Consider the following 20,286-nt stretch of genomic DNA (forward strand, 5'->3'; position numbering starts at 1 on the left):
CAGACAAATCGGCCAGGCGAGGAGGAGGAAGACCAGACGAGGAGGAGGAGAGCCGGGCGAGGAGGAGGAGAGCCACGCGAGGAGGAGGAGAGCCACGCGAGGAGGAGGAGAGCCAGGCGAGGAGGAAGAGAGCCAGGCGAGGAGGAGGGCCAGGTGGGGATGAGGAGAGTCCAGCTGTCATCGGGGCATCTGAAAGAGATACACTCCACAGGGGGAGTGGGACAGGGGACAACATGTGAATAGCATTGCTGATGAGAAAATAGGACAAAGCAGAGGATAGTGCTCAGGTTGCCATACTTCCCCCAGCTAGTTATCTCCTACTGCAGCCTATCTTATCCCGGGTTTTAATGTCCCTAACTCCCTCACTATGTAACCTGGTCATACGCTATACCGAAGAGGAAGGTTTTAAGCCTGGTCTTAAATACAGAGACTGTGGGGGCCTGTTTAACATCAGCAGGGAGTTGATTCCATAGCACAGGAGCTTGGTAACTGAATGCTCTCCCTCCCACTGTACTTTTGGACACTCTAGGAACCACTAATAGTCCTGCATTCTGAGAGCGGAGTGCTCTGTTTGGCTGGTACGGGACAATAGCATCTTGCAGATAGGATGGGGCCATACCGTTTAGGGCTTTGTATGTCAGGAGGAGGACTTTGAATTTGATTCTAAGCTCGACAGGAAGCCAGTGCAGATATTTTATTACAGGACTGATGTGGTCTCTTCTTTTAGTTCCTGTTAGGACTCTGGCCGCTGCATTTTGGACCAACTGGAGGCTCCTTATAGTACTTTTGGGGCAGGCGGCGAGCAGAGAATTACAGTAATCAAGTGCTCAACATGCTACAATCCTACACCCATCAAGAATCATGCTCTCCTCTTCTACTGAAAATCTCTAAGAATAAAGGTGAAAAGGTTGGGTTGCCACCTTTATAATTTACGCCCCAACCCTGTGGAACTTGCTACCCCCTGAGATCAGAAAAGCGCACTCTTCAGTCTCGTTCAAAACTTGAAAATTTGAAACCCATTTTTATAAATTAGCAATCTGAATGATTTTGACTTATTTGTGGTGAATGGATTATCTTGTTTTCCATTGCAATTAACTGTTTTCTGCATTGCACTATATTTTTATTCTTCTAATGTTGTAATTCTGTTTTTACTGTACCTCTGGAAAGCACCTTTAATTACGAAAAAGCATGAAAGGCGCTTTATAAATATATATCATCATTATTATTGTTTATTTCAACTTCTGCAGGGATTCCAGGGACCTCCAGGTTTCGACGGAGAGCCCGGTGTTCCAGGAAACCCAGGGTTGCCTGGAGCCCCTGGTGAACAAGGCCCACCTGGAGTGAGTTATTACCATCATGATTATGCACATTTGTATTATTCTTCTTGTAGTAATTTTGTTTATAAATATTAAGGGTATAGCAGCTCACATGGCATCAGGATTCAATGAGAAGTCCAGTCTGAGTGGGATGGTGTCGTCTTCTAGGGTAAGAAGCGAGGATATTCATATTTATCCTCTATAACTTGATTTTAATACAATACTTTTAATTCCTCTACTACTATTGCTACTATTAAGATACTGGATTAGAAAGAATGCCAGTTGATTGAAGATGATGTTGTGGGAAATCTTAAATAAAACAAAAATAAAACATTACTTTAATTGTAATATTTATTTGACTTATGTAGTACATTTACCCATTGTAAATTTGGATATGAAAATATAGAGTGCAATATTCTAAATAGACATAAAAAATCACTCATTTTTAATTCTGATTCAAGATATAGATAAAATATAAAACATCATTTTTCAGGGTGAAGCTGGACCACGAGGACCCCCTGGACAGACGGGTGCACCTGTGAGTAGTGTATAATGTGTTATGACAAAGATATTGTGATCGTCTCAGACATAAAAATAACTCGACTTGTTTTATCCCAGGGACCACCAGGAGGACAGGGCATCCCAGGAGAGGCTGGAGATACAGGACCAATGGTAACGACATTATTGTGTTTGCAACAATGGAAATGATAATGCAGTTTTTCATATTGTGTTATTTTGTTTGACACCAGGGTGAACCAGGGCACAGAGGACCAGACGGACCTCCAGGGAAACCAGGCCCCGATGTAAGACACACACACACCCACGCACGCACACTGATGTATGGGTGTGTGACAGGACCAAGGGCTTGTTAATGCATAACGTGTTTCTCAGTATAAATTATCATAATGGCATTAAGTTTACAAAAACAAAATGACAACAGTTTTCATGGTATAATATTATAAAGTATGTGTGCTGATCTGTTTTCAGGGAGATTCTGGAGCTGCAGGTGCTACAGGAGAGCCTGGCTTCCCAGGGTCTGTGGTAAGGTTCATTGCATAAGTGTGACCTTCATATTCATACATTTACAAAACTTTTTTCTTTGAAGCCTAATACTTCTTTGTACTTTGTGTTAATTTAATACTCCATGTGTGTCCTGTAGGGGGCAAGAGGTTTCCCAGGTCTACCCGGGCTACCTGGACTCAAGGGTCATAAAGTGAGTCAGTAATAAAATCATACATCACAATAATCCTGACACAAAATAACAATGTGAAACTGTCCTCAGGGTTATGCAGGTTTGGTCGGACCAAAGGGTGAGGCAGGTGCCGTGGGACTCAAGGTAACCATTATAGTGTTTTTAATTATTCAATACATAGTGGTATAGTTTAGGTATTTGTCCCAATTCAAAGACATGTGGAGAGTAAACGAAATAAACTGTATTCTTAATGAAGTGACAGGACATTACACAAGCCAAATGAAATGCCGCTGCAGTTAAAAAGCATTTATAAACATGTTGTGTGTTTGTTTTGCAGGGGACATCTGGGACCCCCGGTCAGATGGGAGCTCCTGGCCCTCTGGTGGGACCCGCATTTATTCATATGGTATTATTATGGATTAAATACATGTAGCTTAATTTAACTATTGCGTGTTGTGTGTCAGGGACCACCGGGGATGCAGGGAGAGAGAGGCCGAGCTGGACCCACTGGACCAGTGGTAAGGCCCACACCGATGAAAAATGAGTCTAGAAAAAACTTATCCACAGGTCCTAGTCTGAGGGCATTAAGTTGATACCAATCCATTTGCAGATTTGTAAAATATAAATAATGTTCCTTCTTTAGGGTAAACGTGGCACACCGGGTCATGTGGGCAAACCTGGTCCTCTGGTAAGAACTCTCTCACTTTGGTAAAGACACATTCAAATGGACTAATGTGTTACTAATGACCTGTCCTGACTACAGGGTCCCATAGGAATTCCTGGAATCCCTGGATTTCCTGGAAATCCTGGAATGAAGGTAAAGGTTTAGTTGTGTCCCATCTCATGAGGCTATAACAATAGAATGTGGAGTTATCTCATGACCCTGGGATATTCTGTCCATCTGGAGAGATTCTAATGTTGTCATTCAGTATATTTTTCTTTAGTGAAACTCAGTGCTCAAAAACACACTATTATCCAGCCTCAGCCATGCTCTGAGTGATGGGGAGTGAAGTCTGAACACATAACACTTCTTAAAGGAAATATACAGTTCATGTGGATTGTGATTATTTTGCCCATCTATTAGAATAGAACTCTCTAAGTAATTCCAGCTTTTTTATGTTCAGTGAATCTTCTTGGGAATTGTACAGACATCATCCTACCATCAAGTTCTGGGCAACTTTAGACTTAGAAATATACAGCTTTACAGAGGAAGGATATTTATCATTTCAGTTCATCTCACTGAGCTCAATGTGAAGTTGAACAAAACTCAGAATGAGAGTCCTCGAGAAGCTCTCAGAGTCTTCTGGACATTTTTAATTCATGCTGTTTGTGTTTGTGGATAAAGGGAGAGGCAGGACCCACTGGAGTCAGAGGCACAGCAGGACCACAGGGACCACGTGGAGATGCAGGCAATGCTGGTCCTCCGGGACCATCAGGAAAACAGGTATTTGACCTAGTTTAAATCTTGTCAAAATGATTGTGCCTTAAATGTAGCTCTGACAATACAGTTATACACTGTGATCTCAGGGAGAAATGGGACCTGATGGAGCTCCAGGATCTCGTGGACAAGCGGTAAGTAAAATCTTCACATTTAATAAACTCACCAGCCTGGCAGTTTAACTGAAAGTAATGACCCTTCTCTCAGGGAACAGCAGGTCTGGAAGGCCCCCCTGGTCTGCTGGGACCCCCTGGTACCCCTGGCCCCCAAGGGACCACTGGACTGGATGGACAGAAAGGACAACTGGTGAGATATGTCACTTAAACAGAAACATGTTGGTCTCCGGTACAGATCTGAGGCACTGTTCCTAATACAGCGGCAAAAGGCCTGTGATTGATACAGTGTTACAGTATCAATACCTTAAAAAAATGTTTGTGTAACTTGTGTGTTTTCAGTGCATTTACATAAGAGATGCACAAAATCTCTGTGTTCAGGTCCATAGCAGTGTATTGGAAATGGGAGTGGTTTTGTGTTATGTCTTTCATGTACTTTTTAAATCTATTTACATTTAAGTATGTACATACCATGATGTATCAGCCAGCTTATTGTCAAGTCTCTTCTCTTGTGTTTCCGGATAGGGAGACGCAGGGGTGCCTGGGTTAAAGGGAGAGCCAGGTCTTAAAGGAGAAAGCGTAAGTTATGCACATTGAGAATATTCATTTGAATCACTTCCCTATTTATGACATGAATATGTCATGTCATCTTCACAGGGAGACCATGGTGTTCAGGGGCCACTGGGGCCCATGGGAGACGAGGGCAAGAGAGGCCCAAGAGGAGATGCTGGGGACATTGGGGCCCCAGGACCTCCAGGAGAAGCAGTAAGATCACCACATACACACAATCATGCAGAACAATAGGTCGGTGAATTGATTTTTAATTGTCTGAGATTCTCATGGGTTCTGCTGTTGCGGCAGAAATGAGTTTGTAGCTGAAACGACAGGAAAAGGGATGTGCAAAGGAATGGATATGAATGGTCAAGAGATGCTTCTATCACTGTCACTGTGACGTGAGCAGTAAAAGCTGCTTAATGTGTTTTTAGGGTGCTCCTGGAAACCGAGGCTTCCCTGGTGCTGATGGTCTACCAGGTCCCAAGGTTAGCACACATTTCAAATCTAACTTTTGGTTAATCTGTGATTTATACTAACTGTTATCTGTATGTGTGCTGTCAGGGGGCACAGGGGGAGCGAGGGCTGCCTGGCACTCTTGGAGCTAAAGGACTTCCAGGAGACCCAGGACGCACTGGAGAGCCCGGTCTAACAGGAGCTCGGGTCAGTTCTGGTTTTTCATTAGTATTCTAATATGAGCTCTTGAATAGAGGAAACTTAAGAGTATGTTTATACTTATCTACAGGGTCTGTCAGGACTGATTGGTGCCCAGGGATCAGAAGGCAAACAAGGCCCTGTGGTATGAACAGAAATTGCATTTTTAAGGTATATACTGTTCCTAGTCTTATGTTTTACATCATTCAGCTATTCTGTCCCCCCAGGGCTCAGTTGGAGATGATGGAAAACAAGGTCCAGCGGGATCCACGGGTACAAGAGGAGGGACCGGTCCAATGGGTCTGCCCGGGCCAAAAGGACTTGCAGTGAGTTGCCGTTTGTATTATAACATTTATTAAAGGACGTGAACGTGTTCACCTAAGAAACATTTTAAGATGTCATCACATTGTGACTGTCCTCTGCAGGTTTCGTATTCTGCATGTTATTAACTGAAATTTCTAGTGCATGTACTGTATCTTAAGCCCTCCTTATACCTTGTCTGTGTCTACCTATTAAAGCTGCACTATGTAACTTTTCTTGTCTATATGGAGTCGTTATTACTTTTCCAGAGAAAATTCCACAGTATTTAAAAAAGAGTCTATTTTAAATATATCTTCAATACACTGATGATATTGCCTTTTCGCTCTCAGGGTGATGCTGGTAAAATAGGAGAGGCTGGAAGTCCTGGTCCTCCTGGGCAAAGGGTACATAATCTTTATCGTTATCACCATAAAAACACAAGTTCTTTATGTATTTATGTGACATTTTACATTTGTCTTAGGGTGTGAATGGTAAAGATGGAGAGACAGGAGCTGCAGGTCCTCCAGGCCCCGCTGTGAGCATTATCTTAAACTTACAATATGTTTGCATGTTAAAGATCTAAGAGGAAAATTATCACCACTGTAATGGTATTTTCCAGGGGCCAGCAGGAAAGAGAGGGGAGCAGGGACCTCAAGGACTCAATGGCTTTCAGGTCAACTCAATAATGTTAATTTTTTAATAGTTTTTACACAATCCCTCCAAGTAATAGACACAGTTTTATCAAATGATTTAAATAATGCCAACCAGACAGATCTTTTATATTCATTTACAAATTATATTGCCTTTTTCAGGGTTTGCCAGGACCTGCGGGCCCTCCTGGAGAATCAGGAAAACCTGGTATTGAGGTAAGTAATCTGTTCGGTATTTCTATAGTGAAAATGTATGTGTGTGATAAAACCACTTTTGGCTTGTGCAGGGTTTAGCTGGTGAGGCTGGGGCACTGGGCGCCACTGGTCCTAGGGTAAGACCCTGCATTGCCATATTTTTTTGTTTTATTTATTTAAAGATCTTTGAATGTACCAGAAGCTACTGCGAGCAAATGCTTAAGTAGAATATTGAAACTGTTTGGTTTTTTTATTATAAATACAGGAGATATATTTTCTATCCTTATCCTTGCAGGGAGAGCGAGGGCCTCCTGGAGAGAGAGGTGAGGTTGGACCAAATGGACTGCCAGGACCTAAGGGTGGTCCTGGAGCTCCAGGACCTGATGGACCAAAGGTACAACACTAACACCATAATGGTGGATATAATCCATGATAAGATAATACTCAGAATCTGTGTTTCAGGGAGCTGCAGGACCCAAAGGAGCAGTTGGAGAACTTGGTCCTCAGGGGCTTATGGGAATGCCTGGAGAGAGGGGTATCCCAGGGCCAGCAGGACCCAAGGGAGAGGCTGTAAGTCCATGATGAGACCAGAAAATTATTCACAACTCGTGCACTGTATATACAGAATATAGCACCCAAAGCAAATCTGTTTAACAGGGGAGTGTTGGAGAAGCAGGACTTGAAGGCAAAGCAGGAGCTGATGGACCAAGGGTGAGTTCCTTCTGCACCTGAGCTTTTATAAGATATACTTCATACTCAATAGATAGTGAATTTTGTGTCTTTAGGGACTGGCTGGTTCTGTGGGACCCCCTGGACCTGGTGGACCCAACGGAGAGAAGGTCAGGCCCTTATTGTCCCGCTGATCTATGACTGTGTACTCGACTGATTCCTGAACTCAAGTTTCTTTATTGCAGGGAGAGATTGGACCTCCAGGACCAACAGGCCGACGAGGGACCAGAGGAATCGCTGTAAGTAATACTTTATATGAGTAAATATCAATAATTTTGAGACTATAATTAGTGATAAAATTTATTTTGGATGAACAGGGTTCCACTGGAGATCCCGGTCCTACTGGTCCTGCTGGATTCCCTGGACCTCAGGTAAATGATTATAACTTTTAAATAATAAGAATGAAAACAGAGTTTCAGACTGATGTATATTGTGTTTTTGTAGGGATCTGATGGCCAGCCTGGAGTGAAAGGAGAGACTGGAGAGCCTGGTCTGAAAGGAGAGGCAGGATCACCAGGGCCTCAGGGGTCTGCTGGTAAACCGGGTGAACAGGTCTGTACATATAAAGTATGCATGTGTTCATGTGTGAATACGTGATCCTGAAGAGGTGCTGTGTCCAGGGCCCAGTTGGCGTGACAGGACTGAAGGGGGCCAGAGGAACTCAGGGACAAACTGTGAGTACCACTCTTAAAGACATTTAAATACACTTTACAGTTGAATGTATTTGATCGACTATATATTAGTAAAAAGTACATCTAACAGATAATTCTCACAACAGGGTGCTCCTGGATTCCCTGGGTTGCCAGGAGGTATTGGGCCTGCAGGTGCTCTTGTAAGTTCATTCGTTTGATTTGCTTTTTTATGAATTACTTACAAAATATTTGATTCTGGAGCGAACAGCGTGGTTTGTAATTCATGCAAATAAACAATAATCAAAGAAACAAGGAAAGCAGGATTTTTTATGAAGAAGTAGATTAGTTTTATTAGATATTACACTGCCCATGTCTTATATTTTAAATTGAAGGTGTGTATGCTGAAGCACTAAGAACGTAACTAATATATAGAGATATTTACAATATTTATCAAAACAACCCAACATATGCTCACAGTGCTGTGTGTTTTGTCCAGGGTGCTGTGGGAGCGGATGGGCCTTTAGGTGCCCCTGGTAAACGAGGCCCTCCAGGCATACATGGAGAGAATGGAGCCCCAGGACGTGTGGGAGAGAGAGGCTCTCCGGGACCCGCCGGAGCTCCAGGAGAGAAGGGAGAGTCTGGGGAGGACGGGCCTCCGGTATGACACAGTCTACACAGCTGTGAACCATCATAGTTGCATATTTCTTATTCTGGACTTCTATGTTAGGGCCCAGATGGACCCCCAGGGCCCGCTGGAACTGCAGGTCAGAGAGGTGTGGTGGGCATCCCAGGAGTCAGAGGAGAGAGAGGCATGATGGGATTGCCAGGCCCCGCTGTACGTATCTACATTCAGAAAACATGCAACACCTAATATTATTATTAGGTCAATCAGTTAATGGATTATCTAACATTTTGGGGTTTTCAGGGGGCTCCAGGAAAACCAGGAGGTTCTGGAACACCAGGCTCCAAAGGCCCTGCTGGAGGTGTTGGTTTACCAGGAGCAACAGGACCACGAGGGGAGCCAGGTCCTGAGGTTAGGAAGGGACTTCTTAAAACCTTTCACCTCTTACTTAATGAATGTTTCATTTGAGAGATGTGGTCTTTTCAGGGTGTAGTTGGTGCAGAAGGTGGTCCCGGTAAAGACGGTCTTGTAGGAGCCAGGGTAAGCCATGCCACTTATTTAAAAATCAGTCAACAATCTACTGTAATGCACATATTTACATTGTTTAATTTGCTTATTACCAGGGAGACAGGGGTAACCCTGGTCCAGAGGGACTGCCGGGTCCTGGAGGGTCTCCAGGAACTGAGGGACCTGTGGGATTGACTGGAGGCCCAGGAGAGAGAGGCCCCGATGTGAGTGTGCACAGTAGTAACTCCTTCAAAAGATATCTTTTCTTGAATCTTTTTGTTGTTTTTGTTTATTACCAGGGTGACAGAGGACCCCCAGGACCACCTGGGGCTGATGGAATTAGAGGCAAAGTGGTGGGTGCTTGAGCCTTTTTTCCATGGACATGATTGTTATGTCATATATTTAATAATTATTACTTGGATTGCTGCAGGGACCTCAAGGACCTCAGGGAGAGAAAGGCCCAGTGGGAGACCCTGGAGAGAGGGGTCAGAAGGGCCACAGAGGCTTCACTGGGCTCCATGGATTACCTGGATCTACAGTAAGCATCACAAAGTCGAGTTGACGTGGACTTTATTGTGTGTAGATGCTTTTTGCTAGAAATCTCCTTATTTATGTTTAGGGTCAACCTGGTGATGATGGAACCAGAGGAATTGTTGGACCTGCTGGACCCAGGGTAAGTTCAGCACAGTTTATGAAATGTGAATAAAAGTGCATTTTAGACAGTAAAATGCTTCTGTCTTTCACAGGGCCCCCCAGGAGTCACAGGCCCCCCCGGAAAGGAGGGAAACCAGGGACAGCCAGGTCCCATGGGTGCTCCTGGAAGCAGGGGATCTCCAGGAGATCTTGGAGTTCAGGTAAGGTTACACTCAAAATTACTTTCTTTAAATTCTTGTTTTGTGCATATGTCCATAATAATCTTTGTTTTTGCACTAGCTAAAGACCGATTCACAGTGTATTAAAGATTTTACCAATTTCTTCTCTTACCGATTTCCTCCTCAGGGCCCTCAAGGTGAACCGGGTCCCCCCGGTCCCCCTGGCCCCCCTGGTCCACCCACCTCAGCTGTAGATGACTTGTATGCATCTCCTTTGGACTATGATGGGACAGAGGGCATGGCTGCAGCAGAGGCGTATATAGAGGGTCCAGTGAAGGCTGTCCCCGCTGCACTCCCCGAGATCAACAAAGATGAGGCCCTGCCCAACCACAGGCGTCCCCCCACAGGAGTCCACGCCTCCCTGAAGACCCTGACCGGGCACCTGCAGAACCTGCGCAGCCCCGATGGCAGCAAGACCAACCCTGCTAAGACCTGCCAGGACATCAGGCAGTGCTACCCTGACAAACCCAGTGGTGAGCACAAGCTACTGGCTAATACAATTAAATAAATCATACAAAACTTATTTGTCTACTTTTCAAACTGTCTTACTCTTTCACAGGTGAATACTGGATTGATCCAAACCAGGGCAGTGCAAAGGATGCCATCAAAGTCTTCTGTAACATGGAGAGTGGAGAGACGTGCATGTCCCCCAAGTCCCCCAGTGTCCCCCGCAAAGTGTGGTGGACCAAGTCTGTCCCCACAGCCAGCAAGCCTGTGTGGTTTGGAGCTCAAATCAACAATGGAAATAAGGTTAGTATGCACAGCTCTTAACTACTATTTTAAAAGCATGGATAAACATACATGTACATTATTATTTTCAGTTGACCTATGGGAACGCCGACGAGGCTCCTAACGTGGTGGCAGTGCAGCTGAAGCTTCTGCAGCTGCTCTCCAAAGAGGCCCACCAGAGCCTGACCTACCACTGCAGGAACAGCCTGGCCTACAAAGATGGAAAGACCTCCAAACTGAAGTGGTCTATGGTGCTCAAGGGCTCCAACGGCCAGGAGCTGAGGGCACAGGGCCCACCCACACTCAGATACTCAGTCATAGAGGACGGCTGTGCGGTGAGGAAAAGTCACTTACTACAAGGCTTTCTGAATACAGAAAAGTAAAACAGTATTATGTACATCTAAAGATACACACCTGCATTCAATTCAATATTTATTTGTATACCCTAATACAACTGTCCCTGCCCCAAATGGCATTACAGAAAGGGATTTTATAATGCAAGTGAATAAGCAAGTATCTGTTCTGCAATTCTACCCAAAAATATGAAGAACCATAAAAGTACATTACTAAAAATATGAATCCAATAGTCAGGAAAAGGCTTGACACTCTACACAAATTTTTGACAGAACAATTATAATAAATACTCACTTTTTTAGACAATCAAATGTCATTTTCAGCATAGGATGATAGTTCATTAATTATTATATTCTGGTCTTCTGATAAATAGTTAAATTCAATTCTGTCAACTGGGCAGAAGTTTTAAAATGGATTTTTTTTTTTTTGCCTGGACCACTGAGGGATTACATATAGTTCTGATAAAGTTCTTTCTAAAACTATTCAGGGAAGGTCAAATTTTGTCGTGTTAATGTGATTTTTTAAAACATCAATACTTCAAACATCAATGAGTTCAAATCAGATGTAGCAGTATTGATACCAGTTTAGGGTGTTGACTTTTGTCAACCCTCGCTGCAATAGAACAAAATACCCCACCATGTATGTAAATATAGCTTTAATATATATTTTTGTTTTGTGTGTCAGACCGCAAACGGAGCATGGAGTAAAACAGTTGTGGAGTACAGGACTCAGAAGTCGGTGAGACTGCCCATCGTGGACATCGCCCCCATGGACATTGGCCGGGATGATCAGGAGTTCGGCCTGGACGTAGGACCTGTCTGTTTCTCATAGGACAGAGGACAGAGGGAGACATGGACACAAACACTACAATGCATGTCCTGTGTGATGAAGAGACAGGGGACATTCCAATGAGACATATTGGTTCTAAAAATCCTGGAGCTGGTCAGATATTATTTATTCTGTCGATATTTGAGAGGATGAGTGAGAAGATGGGATGATGGTGCTACAGTTCTATTTAGGTTTTATGAAATACTGTGTAAAATGGAAGTTTCTTAATGATTTCTGTAACCCTCAGAGGCCAAGCAGGGCAAACATATGGCAATATCTGTAATAAAGTCCATAGGAATAAAGTCAAGCTTGAATTAAGTTATTCTTTCAGAGTCACTTGTAAATGCGATGCATCACTGTAAATGGCAAATCTTGTTTTTGTTGTCAATGTTTAATAAATGACTTATTTGGTACCACTGTGCAGTTTGACCAATGCAGATAACAAAAATATTTGATTCATTAGCACTTCATATTGGTATTATTGCTCAAAAATACCTTGAAAAATGTAAAAAAAAAAAAAAAAAAATAGCCCCTCCACAAATCTGAGCTGTAACATTTGCTTCTACATTTGTTTCTATAGAGGTAGATCAGTTTAATGCCGTACTGTGGAACAAAGCAATAACATCGCCATTGAAACAAGTCATCCGTCCACGAGAAATTTGCATCTTTAAGTTTCAGATACTATTCTAACCTTATAAGTGAATTCCAGTGCAGACAGATGAGACGGGGGTGAAGGGTTGTAAAGTGTCCACTAGAGGGAGACATTGCACCGATGATTTCCCAAGTGACATAATTTATTGTCTATCAAGCATCACCTTCATACCACCCTGGTATGTTCTCCAGCTGATGTTAAGAGCTGGGCGTTTTGCTTACATTAGTGAAACAATGTCTCCTACTCTGCATTCTAACCCTGTGGAGAGGAGACTTGGAGAAGTGGACTGAAGCAGGAAGGACCGGCCCTGAGAGGTCAGAGGTCAGTGAGCACATGTTTCTGGTCCACGCCTGGCCCGGTCACTTCCTGCTCACCCATTGCACATGAGAGCTCTATTTTAGACCAAGCCGCTATTTTCACAGTGGAAAATTTACCCAAAGTATGGCCCACGGTGGAGAGAGGAGAGGGGTAAATTACATATACATTTTAGAATTATTTGGTCTCTGACAAAAAGAGCCATTGACTAATCTGCAGCCTCCCCACTTTTATACAGTCTGACACAAATATGGTGAATGAAGTGTCTTGCCCAAGGGCACAACCACAGCTATAACCATTGAGTGATTATGCGAATAACCTTGTTGAACTTAAGACATATTTAAGACATATTTAGCAGCAGCAGCAGCACTATACAGCTTGCTATAGCTAACAGTGGTGGAACATAACAAAGTAAAAGTAGTAAAGTGCTGTACTTTAAATGTAAATAATGTAAATTTTATGTATCTGTACATTACTACATAGTACATTTACTAAGTAAATTTTGAATCTTTATCAAATCTTTATGAAAATCTTAATCAAAATCATTACATTTGAAGCTTTATTAGGTCTCAAAATCTGCGGGAAATATAACCTTTTACTCTTTAAGTACTTAAATACTTGTACTTTTCATGTGATACATTTACTTGACCTTTTTTTTCTTTTTTTCTTTTGGCTCTTTACTTTAAATGAAGTAATACAATTGAGTACTTCTTCCATCACTAGCTGTATATTACTATAACAAAACTTATAGGTCTACATATAAAGCCAATTTCAGTCTCGCCTGTATCCATGGAGATGTTATTGTATTGCCCGAAATGTTCCACAGCACATCATTATCACCATGAAGATGAACAGGTGGTGCCACCAACCCAAGTTACAGGTCCAATCTGTGGAAAGATGAGACGATTCCTCTCACCGTAAGATTACATGTTTTTGTTAAAAGAAAACACCTGAAATTGACTGAATACTGATATAAAAGTTTAATGCCATACAGTGGAACATTCCAGGCAAAGCAATAACATCTCCAAAACAAGCAGAACTCTCATCAGAAAAGTGACATAGTGTGGCTTTAATATGTTTAACTTGGCATTGCAGCTGTTATTCATAGACCTGGAGTTACATCCCTTAACCACCTTCTTTATTTAGCCTCCTTTCTTCTTTCATATGTTGTCACTTCCTTTACACAAATATCGTAGGTCTTTTCTTGCTCCTTTGATGTCTGTGTGCGTGTGAGGGCCCCTGTTAATACTTCTCATCCTGGTGCACATTTCGGGGCCGTTTCTAGGAACCCTCTGTGTGTTCTGCAGAATGGGACTGCTGCATTAGTCAGAAGTGGGCCCTCAGGAGCCACTGACCCTGATCGCTCCGGTCTGCTCTGCCCACTGGAGACGCACAGCTTTCCCACAGAAACCTCTTCCTTCTTCCTTCCACAGAAACCTCCTCTCTCTCGTCTCCTCTCTCTCACCTCTTCTCCCTCACCTCTTCTCTCTCACCTCCTCTCCCTCCTGCCCCTCACTCCCTCACCTCCTCTCCCTCACCTCCTCTCTGTCACCTCCTCTCCCTCCTGCCCCTCACTCCCTCACCTCCTCTCTCTCACCTCCTCTGCCTCCTCTTCCTCACTCCCTCACCTCCTCTCTCTCACCTCCTCTCCCTCCTGCCCCTCACTCCCTCACCTCCTCTCCCTCCTGCCCCTCACTCCCTCACCTCCTCTCTCTCACCTCCTCTCACTCCTGCCCCTCACTCCCTCACCTCCTCTCCCTCCTCTTCCTCACTCTCTCACCTCCTCTCTCTCACCTCCTCTCCCTCCTGCCCCTCACTCTCTCACCTCCTATCTCTCACCTCCTCTCCCTCACCTCCTCTCTCTCCCCTCCTCTCCCCTCCTGCCCCTCACTCTTTCACCTCTTCTCCCTCACCTCCTCTCCCTCACTCCCTCACCTCCTCTCTCTCACCTCCTCTTCCTCACTCCCTCACCTCCTCGTCCCTCCTCTCCTCTTCCTCACCTCCTCACCCTCCCGCGCTCTCTCTCACTCCTTCACCTCCTCTCTCTCACCTCCTCTCCCCTCCTGCCCCTCACTCTTTGACCTCCTCTCACTCATCTCCTCGTCCCTCCTCTCTTCTTCCTCACCTCCTCACCCTCCCCCACTCTCTCTCACTCCTTCAGCTCCTCTCCCTCACCTCCTTGCCCTCACTCCCCTCCCTCTCACTCTTACATTTGAAGCTTTATTAGATCTCAAACCCTGCACAAAATACTTCATTTTTAAAAGGGCTAGTTTAATACTGTTCCTTTAGTAGATTTTTTGATACTTTTACTTGAGTATGTTTTTGCTCCAGTATGTGTACTTTTACTTAAGTAACAGCATTAAGCACATCTTCCACTACTGCTGCCAAAGCTTGTCTGAAAAATAAATGACTACACTTTTATTTTTTAAGTTAAGTTAAGGTATAAACTGCAAGAAAAATGCCTTCTTTGTACATCAATTGTCCCTGCATTTTGAATCAGATTTTCAGTGTTGACAGGTAGAAATATTCCGTTAAAATATTCCGCTATACTTCCTACGTTTTCATATTTGTTTGCCAAGTAACTGGTGTAAAACTATGATAAATATTTAGCACAGGTACTATCCGATGTAAGTAATAATTAGAAAAACATGAAAACCATATATGCACATATTTTTCAGTATCCAAGTTATGCCTATGGTTGATGGTTAAATCCCAACACTCAGATTGTCATTGTATCATTGGGCAAGACACTACTTTGTTTGCAGCATTTTGTATTTAGTAGTAGGTGTAAAATACAGTACATTTGAAACATTCTGTTCTGTTCTGTTCTCTGGAGTCTTTTTCATCACCAAAATGACGTGATTTCACTCTGTTATTAGAGGAACTAAATGGCATTTCAGGAACCAGATTTGCTGAATTCAGTCTAACTTTGAATTTCATCGAATGAATCATAGCTGAGGGTTGTTTTCTGTATTACAAAATTCAAAATTAGTACAAATGTTATGTCAAATGTATATAAAAATGGGCATAGCTAACGTGCAAGCCGCCGTGTTCCAAATAGAAAGTGAGCATGGGCACGTTTCCGGCTCCATCGACTCTGGCTCCGATTCACTTTCTATTGAAAAAATGTGGCCCCTCTCTCTGTAACTGCTGCTGTCAGAATCGTCATTTTGGTCTTAAAATGTTCGTATTAACCCGTTCTACATGATCCTAGTATTTTAATTTCGCCATTTCTCAGACTGTGTTAACTTGTTTAGGCCCGGTTGCTTCTTTCTCTCTTCAAATCTGGCAACCCTGACCCATAGACCCGTCTCACTCATGATCACTGAGGAGAGTTGCCACGGAGACGGGCTTGCCGGGAGGATCTGACCCCGACAGTTTCCCAGCTGGAGGGCAGGGCTGGGGTGGGGGGGGTGTAGCCAGGGGGGCGGGGCTATAGGTTCAGCACAATGGCAGGAAACAGGAGAGGAGCTGGACACTTCCTGTTGGCAGAGAAGAGCGGCTCGCACCTTCAGCATCGCCATCCACAAATCAGCTCTTTAAAACTAGATTTTTTTGGTGATATTTGTATGAAGATTTGAAGAGAAAACTGCGTCACTACAAAAAGTTCACATATTACCTCAATCAAAAGGACTGTAATTACAAATATTAAACATTTTACCATTATATCTTAAAAATACCTTGGAAAACATGCATTCTCACTGTGAGCAGGGTCACCTCTCCACAAATCTGACCTGTAATTTGATCTGGTTGCGTCAGCTGCTCGTCTCTAGGTGGATAGACACGTTTAAATGTCATGCTGTGTAAATACCCAAGGACGCAAACATGGCCGCCCTGTATTGTCTCCCAAATCCCATATAGGTGAAAGTTATCAGCCGACGTCCTCCCTCTCTCCCTCTCCATGGAAACCTCCCCTCACTCAACCATCCTCTGTCTCCTCATTAAGACACTTTGGTCTCAGGGAGGCCTGACCTTTGTGCTGACCTGTCTATGGTGGGCTTCTGGTGTGAAGGAGCGTCTTCCGGAGGTCCACCTAGGCTCCACCCAGTCCCCGGGCACACGTCCACTCAGCCGGGACATTCTCTGAGCACACCCAGCAATGTTCCCAATACACGCAAACTATAGCCCAGCCAAAAACATTCTACGTTTGAGAACAAGTAAACATTATTGGCATCCAACCAGGAATTAAAATGTTAAACTTATGCAAGATTTTTTTTGTAAAATCTTAAGTATAATCACTTTGTTATATGCACTTGAAATTAGTTGAATAATTAATTTAATCTCTATACTCATATTATGTCTTGAACCCAGACTGTATATATAAATAGACATAGCTAACCTGCTAGCCGCCACGTTCCAAATAGGAAGTGAGCATGGGCGCGCTTCTGGCTCCATCGACTCTGGCTCCAGTTCACTTTGCATTGAACAAAACGTCACCATTCTCTCCATGACCGCTGCTGTCGGTCTCGTCATTCTGGTCTTAAAATGTCCATATTAACCCACTCTACATGATCCTGGCGTATTTATTTCACTATTGTGTCCGTAAATCAAGATATGTACATTAATAACAGACAAATCAGGTGCATTCTTTCACCGAGGTCGCTCCCACTAGCGTTAGCGACAGGTTTGATTGACAGCGTTGCTCCGAATTGACTCTTTGGTTGCTATGAAACTCATGGTCAGAATTTCAAATATGGACTCGACTCCAAATTGGCCCCTATAACTGTTAGCCTCGATGAGCTTCATTTGACTGGAGCCGAACGCTACAGGTGACGTCACACTCACTTAATCCATTTCTTTATACAGTCTATGCTTGAACCTAAACATTAATAGACTTGGTGTTTTTCCAGGGTGGACTCAGCGCATGACAAATGGGAAATGGGAAGTTTCCCCTCACATTGGAAGACTCCCTTTAAACACAAGGCAGGAGTGAGACGTGAGATCAGTCACATGTATTAGTTTATAATGTCTTTGATCTGGTTTCAAATGAGTATAAAGTTCACATAATAGGTTAGACTTCTCATACAGATCATTTTATTCAACATTTTGCTAATGATCTTGCCTATAGTTTAGTTTAATTTGACCATTTTGGTGACATTCCTTAGGATTTGGATAGAATTTTTTGCGTTGGTGACATACATTGAGAAGTCAGCCCTACTTCCTGTAATTTTCAAAACATTATATTCACAAATTGACACTTCACTGGTGCAGAACTCATTTGAAAAGGATATGGGTCTGACCAGTTGTCCTAGTGGAAAGATGGGTCAAATGCAGATGATAAAATTCAATATAGAGACAACAAAGTGTACGATAATCTTAATCTGGTGTCTGGCCTTTACTAAAAAGTCAAAATATGTTAAAATTGTGTTGTGTATTAAATGCAGGCTGTAAACAGGGTTCGTAATGAGTCCGCAGAGGTCAGGCAGAGTATTCTTAGAAACAGGAAGTGCACATAACAGTTCCACTTCCACTGCGGTAAATAAAAGCAGGAGGGTTTTGCCCAGGACTTCCCTCCCCAAAGACACATCAGCCAGCTCCTGTTACAGGGTATGAGCTGGAAAAAGGACAGAAAACACTGCTGTATAGAAAAGCGATACAACAATTAGGGATTATCATTATAAAATTATTATTTGTTATTAGTCATACAATGCAGTGTATCAGTATTCTAATAGAGAAGAACTTTTGTAAAATAACTGCAAAATGTATCTACCTGGGATAAAACCGCAGAGGGTCGTACTTTTAAATGATCGTGTTCACATACAGCTATTCTTACAGCGGGTGGGGTCGCCTTTCCACAGATCAGACCCGTAATTTGGCCTGGTAACATCACCTGCTTATCTCCAGGTAGATAGACACGTTTAATGCCATGCTGTGTCACTTTACTGGCAAAGCAATAACATCTACATGGAGACAAGCAGCAGAAAAGTTGCATATTTCTACTGTATACAATAATCTATTTTTGTGGAAGCAAGATATTTCTGCTCATCTTTTTACAGTATAGAGGATTCATCTAGGAATAATATACATTTTTAAATCTTTAGTTTATCCAATTTTGCCATATGACTTACTAATACAGTAATTTATGAGCTTTACTGCGACTTGTGTAAAGAAAGTCAAATACTCAATTACACAAAGATGGCCGCCCTGTATTGTCTCCCAAATCCTACATTAGTGAAAGTTATCAGCTAATGTCCTCCCTCTCTTCCTCTCCATGGAAACCTCCCCTCATTTAACCATCCTCTGTCTCCTTATTAAGACCCTTACATCCCAGAGAGCTTCTTTAATGACCGTGTTAACATGCAGCCACCTCTTTAGCTTCCTTGCTCTTCTGTTTCCATTTTCCCACATGGTTAATTTGTAATTGTGATTATTCTGATCTCAATATCATGGTGAGAATTAAAAACATAATAAATGCAAGCATCATAGCAACCAAAGAGCCAATCCAAAGTGAGGCTGTTGAAGGTAATGCTCCTTTCCTGCCTGCACCACTGGCGCTTAGCAACACTGTCAATCAAACCTGTTGCTATGACTATCAGGAGGGACCGCAGGGAAAGAAGATACCTGATTAATCTGTTATTAATGTTCATTTCTTGATTTACGGACACAATAGCAAAATAAAAAATACCAGGATCATGTAGAGCGGGTTAATATGAACATTTTAAGACCAAAATAATGAGCCTGGCATGAGCAGTTACAGAGAAATGGGCGGCAGTTTTCCAATAAAGTCGATGGAGCCGGATGCGTGCCCATGCTCACTTCCTATTTGGAACTCGGCATCTATCAGGTTAGCTATGTCTATTTATATATACAGTCCATGGAATTAACATGAATTAGGATTTCCCTGTTGTTTGGTCATAGTGTCGATACTCGTGGGCAACTGGAAAATAGACTCTTCTCATAATAATTATAACAGTAACATTTGATACTGAAGACAAACTGGGAATGACACATGGGCATAGTGAGGCTTGGACAAGTAAAATAATGGCACTATTTATCTGGGAACTTTTCCATCTAGAGCCAATACAAATCTCACATAACAGCCAATATTGATATCAGCACCGGAATTTTGTCCATCCCAAATAATACTATCCAATGCCAGAGTTAAACTATGGTGTCCATGCTGTTTTGGGAGACACAGTAGATTCCACCCTGGATCAGATAAGTCATGAAATAAAATCCTGGCAGGACCTCAAGAAGGTGATGTCAACTCCTCCAATCAACTATCCCTCCGATCTCATTCTCTCATCCTTAAGTCATTTTATTGTTGAGCATAAACTGGAGTGACTTTGATGGATGGTTCGGTTCCTCTCGTACCTGCGTCCGTGTGGAGAGCTGGCCCAGGACGGTCTCACACACCCCCCTTTGTCCCAGAAACAATATAAGCTCAAGTGGGAACCAGAGAGAGGGGTCAGGGAGGGAAACCACACCCTCCGCTTTCTCCTGCCATATGTCTCCAGGAGGAAGACCACGAGGGCAGCGACGTCTACAGACTCAACAACTGGAATTCCGAAGGTGTTTTGAAACTTGGCTAGTTTATTTACAACAGTTTGGCTCCTCAGTGTAAGAGTACAGAGAAAGAGATATTATTTTATGCTCACTGAAATACATGTCTTAAATCCTACAAGAAAAAATATTA

At 43.0% G+C, this 20,286-nt stretch overlaps 1 protein-coding gene across 1 annotated transcript in view; it reads left to right on the forward strand.

Moving 5' to 3' along the window:
- The window catches only part of col5a2b (collagen, type V, alpha 2b), a 28,056-nt gene extending 15,960 nt beyond the window's left edge, over positions 1-12,096 (forward strand). The window contains exons 7-54 of the mRNA XM_055227518.1: positions 1,248-1,340; positions 1,414-1,485; positions 1,810-1,854; positions 1,935-1,988; positions 2,066-2,119; positions 2,304-2,357; positions 2,476-2,529; positions 2,599-2,652; positions 2,846-2,890; positions 2,973-3,026; positions 3,152-3,196; positions 3,272-3,325; positions 3,854-3,952; positions 4,036-4,080; positions 4,154-4,252; positions 4,585-4,638; positions 4,717-4,824; positions 5,046-5,099; positions 5,176-5,274; positions 5,357-5,410; positions 5,493-5,591; positions 5,916-5,969; positions 6,047-6,100; positions 6,185-6,238; positions 6,378-6,431; positions 6,503-6,547; positions 6,706-6,804; positions 6,873-6,980; positions 7,068-7,121; positions 7,196-7,249; positions 7,325-7,378; positions 7,457-7,510; positions 7,584-7,691; positions 7,760-7,813; positions 7,918-7,971; positions 8,268-8,429; positions 8,499-8,606; positions 8,697-8,804; positions 8,880-8,933; positions 9,017-9,124; positions 9,200-9,253; positions 9,331-9,438; positions 9,520-9,573; positions 9,647-9,754; positions 9,900-10,245; positions 10,332-10,522; positions 10,594-10,836; positions 11,540-12,096. Of these exons, the coding sequence (XP_055083493.1) occupies positions 1,248-1,340; positions 1,414-1,485; positions 1,810-1,854; positions 1,935-1,988; positions 2,066-2,119; positions 2,304-2,357; positions 2,476-2,529; positions 2,599-2,652; positions 2,846-2,890; positions 2,973-3,026; positions 3,152-3,196; positions 3,272-3,325; positions 3,854-3,952; positions 4,036-4,080; positions 4,154-4,252; positions 4,585-4,638; positions 4,717-4,824; positions 5,046-5,099; positions 5,176-5,274; positions 5,357-5,410; positions 5,493-5,591; positions 5,916-5,969; positions 6,047-6,100; positions 6,185-6,238; positions 6,378-6,431; positions 6,503-6,547; positions 6,706-6,804; positions 6,873-6,980; positions 7,068-7,121; positions 7,196-7,249; positions 7,325-7,378; positions 7,457-7,510; positions 7,584-7,691; positions 7,760-7,813; positions 7,918-7,971; positions 8,268-8,429; positions 8,499-8,606; positions 8,697-8,804; positions 8,880-8,933; positions 9,017-9,124; positions 9,200-9,253; positions 9,331-9,438; positions 9,520-9,573; positions 9,647-9,754; positions 9,900-10,245; positions 10,332-10,522; positions 10,594-10,836; positions 11,540-11,686 (4,080 nt within the window). The 3' untranslated portion in view covers positions 11,687-12,096. The remainder of the gene's footprint in view (positions 1-1,247; positions 1,341-1,413; positions 1,486-1,809; positions 1,855-1,934; positions 1,989-2,065; positions 2,120-2,303; positions 2,358-2,475; positions 2,530-2,598; positions 2,653-2,845; positions 2,891-2,972; positions 3,027-3,151; positions 3,197-3,271; positions 3,326-3,853; positions 3,953-4,035; positions 4,081-4,153; positions 4,253-4,584; positions 4,639-4,716; positions 4,825-5,045; positions 5,100-5,175; positions 5,275-5,356; positions 5,411-5,492; positions 5,592-5,915; positions 5,970-6,046; positions 6,101-6,184; positions 6,239-6,377; positions 6,432-6,502; positions 6,548-6,705; positions 6,805-6,872; positions 6,981-7,067; positions 7,122-7,195; positions 7,250-7,324; positions 7,379-7,456; positions 7,511-7,583; positions 7,692-7,759; positions 7,814-7,917; positions 7,972-8,267; positions 8,430-8,498; positions 8,607-8,696; positions 8,805-8,879; positions 8,934-9,016; positions 9,125-9,199; positions 9,254-9,330; positions 9,439-9,519; positions 9,574-9,646; positions 9,755-9,899; positions 10,246-10,331; positions 10,523-10,593; positions 10,837-11,539) is intronic.
- Positions 12,097-20,286: the final 8,190 nt, after the last annotated feature.

This window comes from Periophthalmus magnuspinnatus, chromosome 2, assembly GCF_009829125.3.
Source record: "Periophthalmus magnuspinnatus isolate fPerMag1 chromosome 2, fPerMag1.2.pri, whole genome shotgun sequence".
Lineage (NCBI taxonomy): Eukaryota > Metazoa > Chordata > Actinopteri > Gobiiformes > Gobiidae > Periophthalmus > Periophthalmus magnuspinnatus.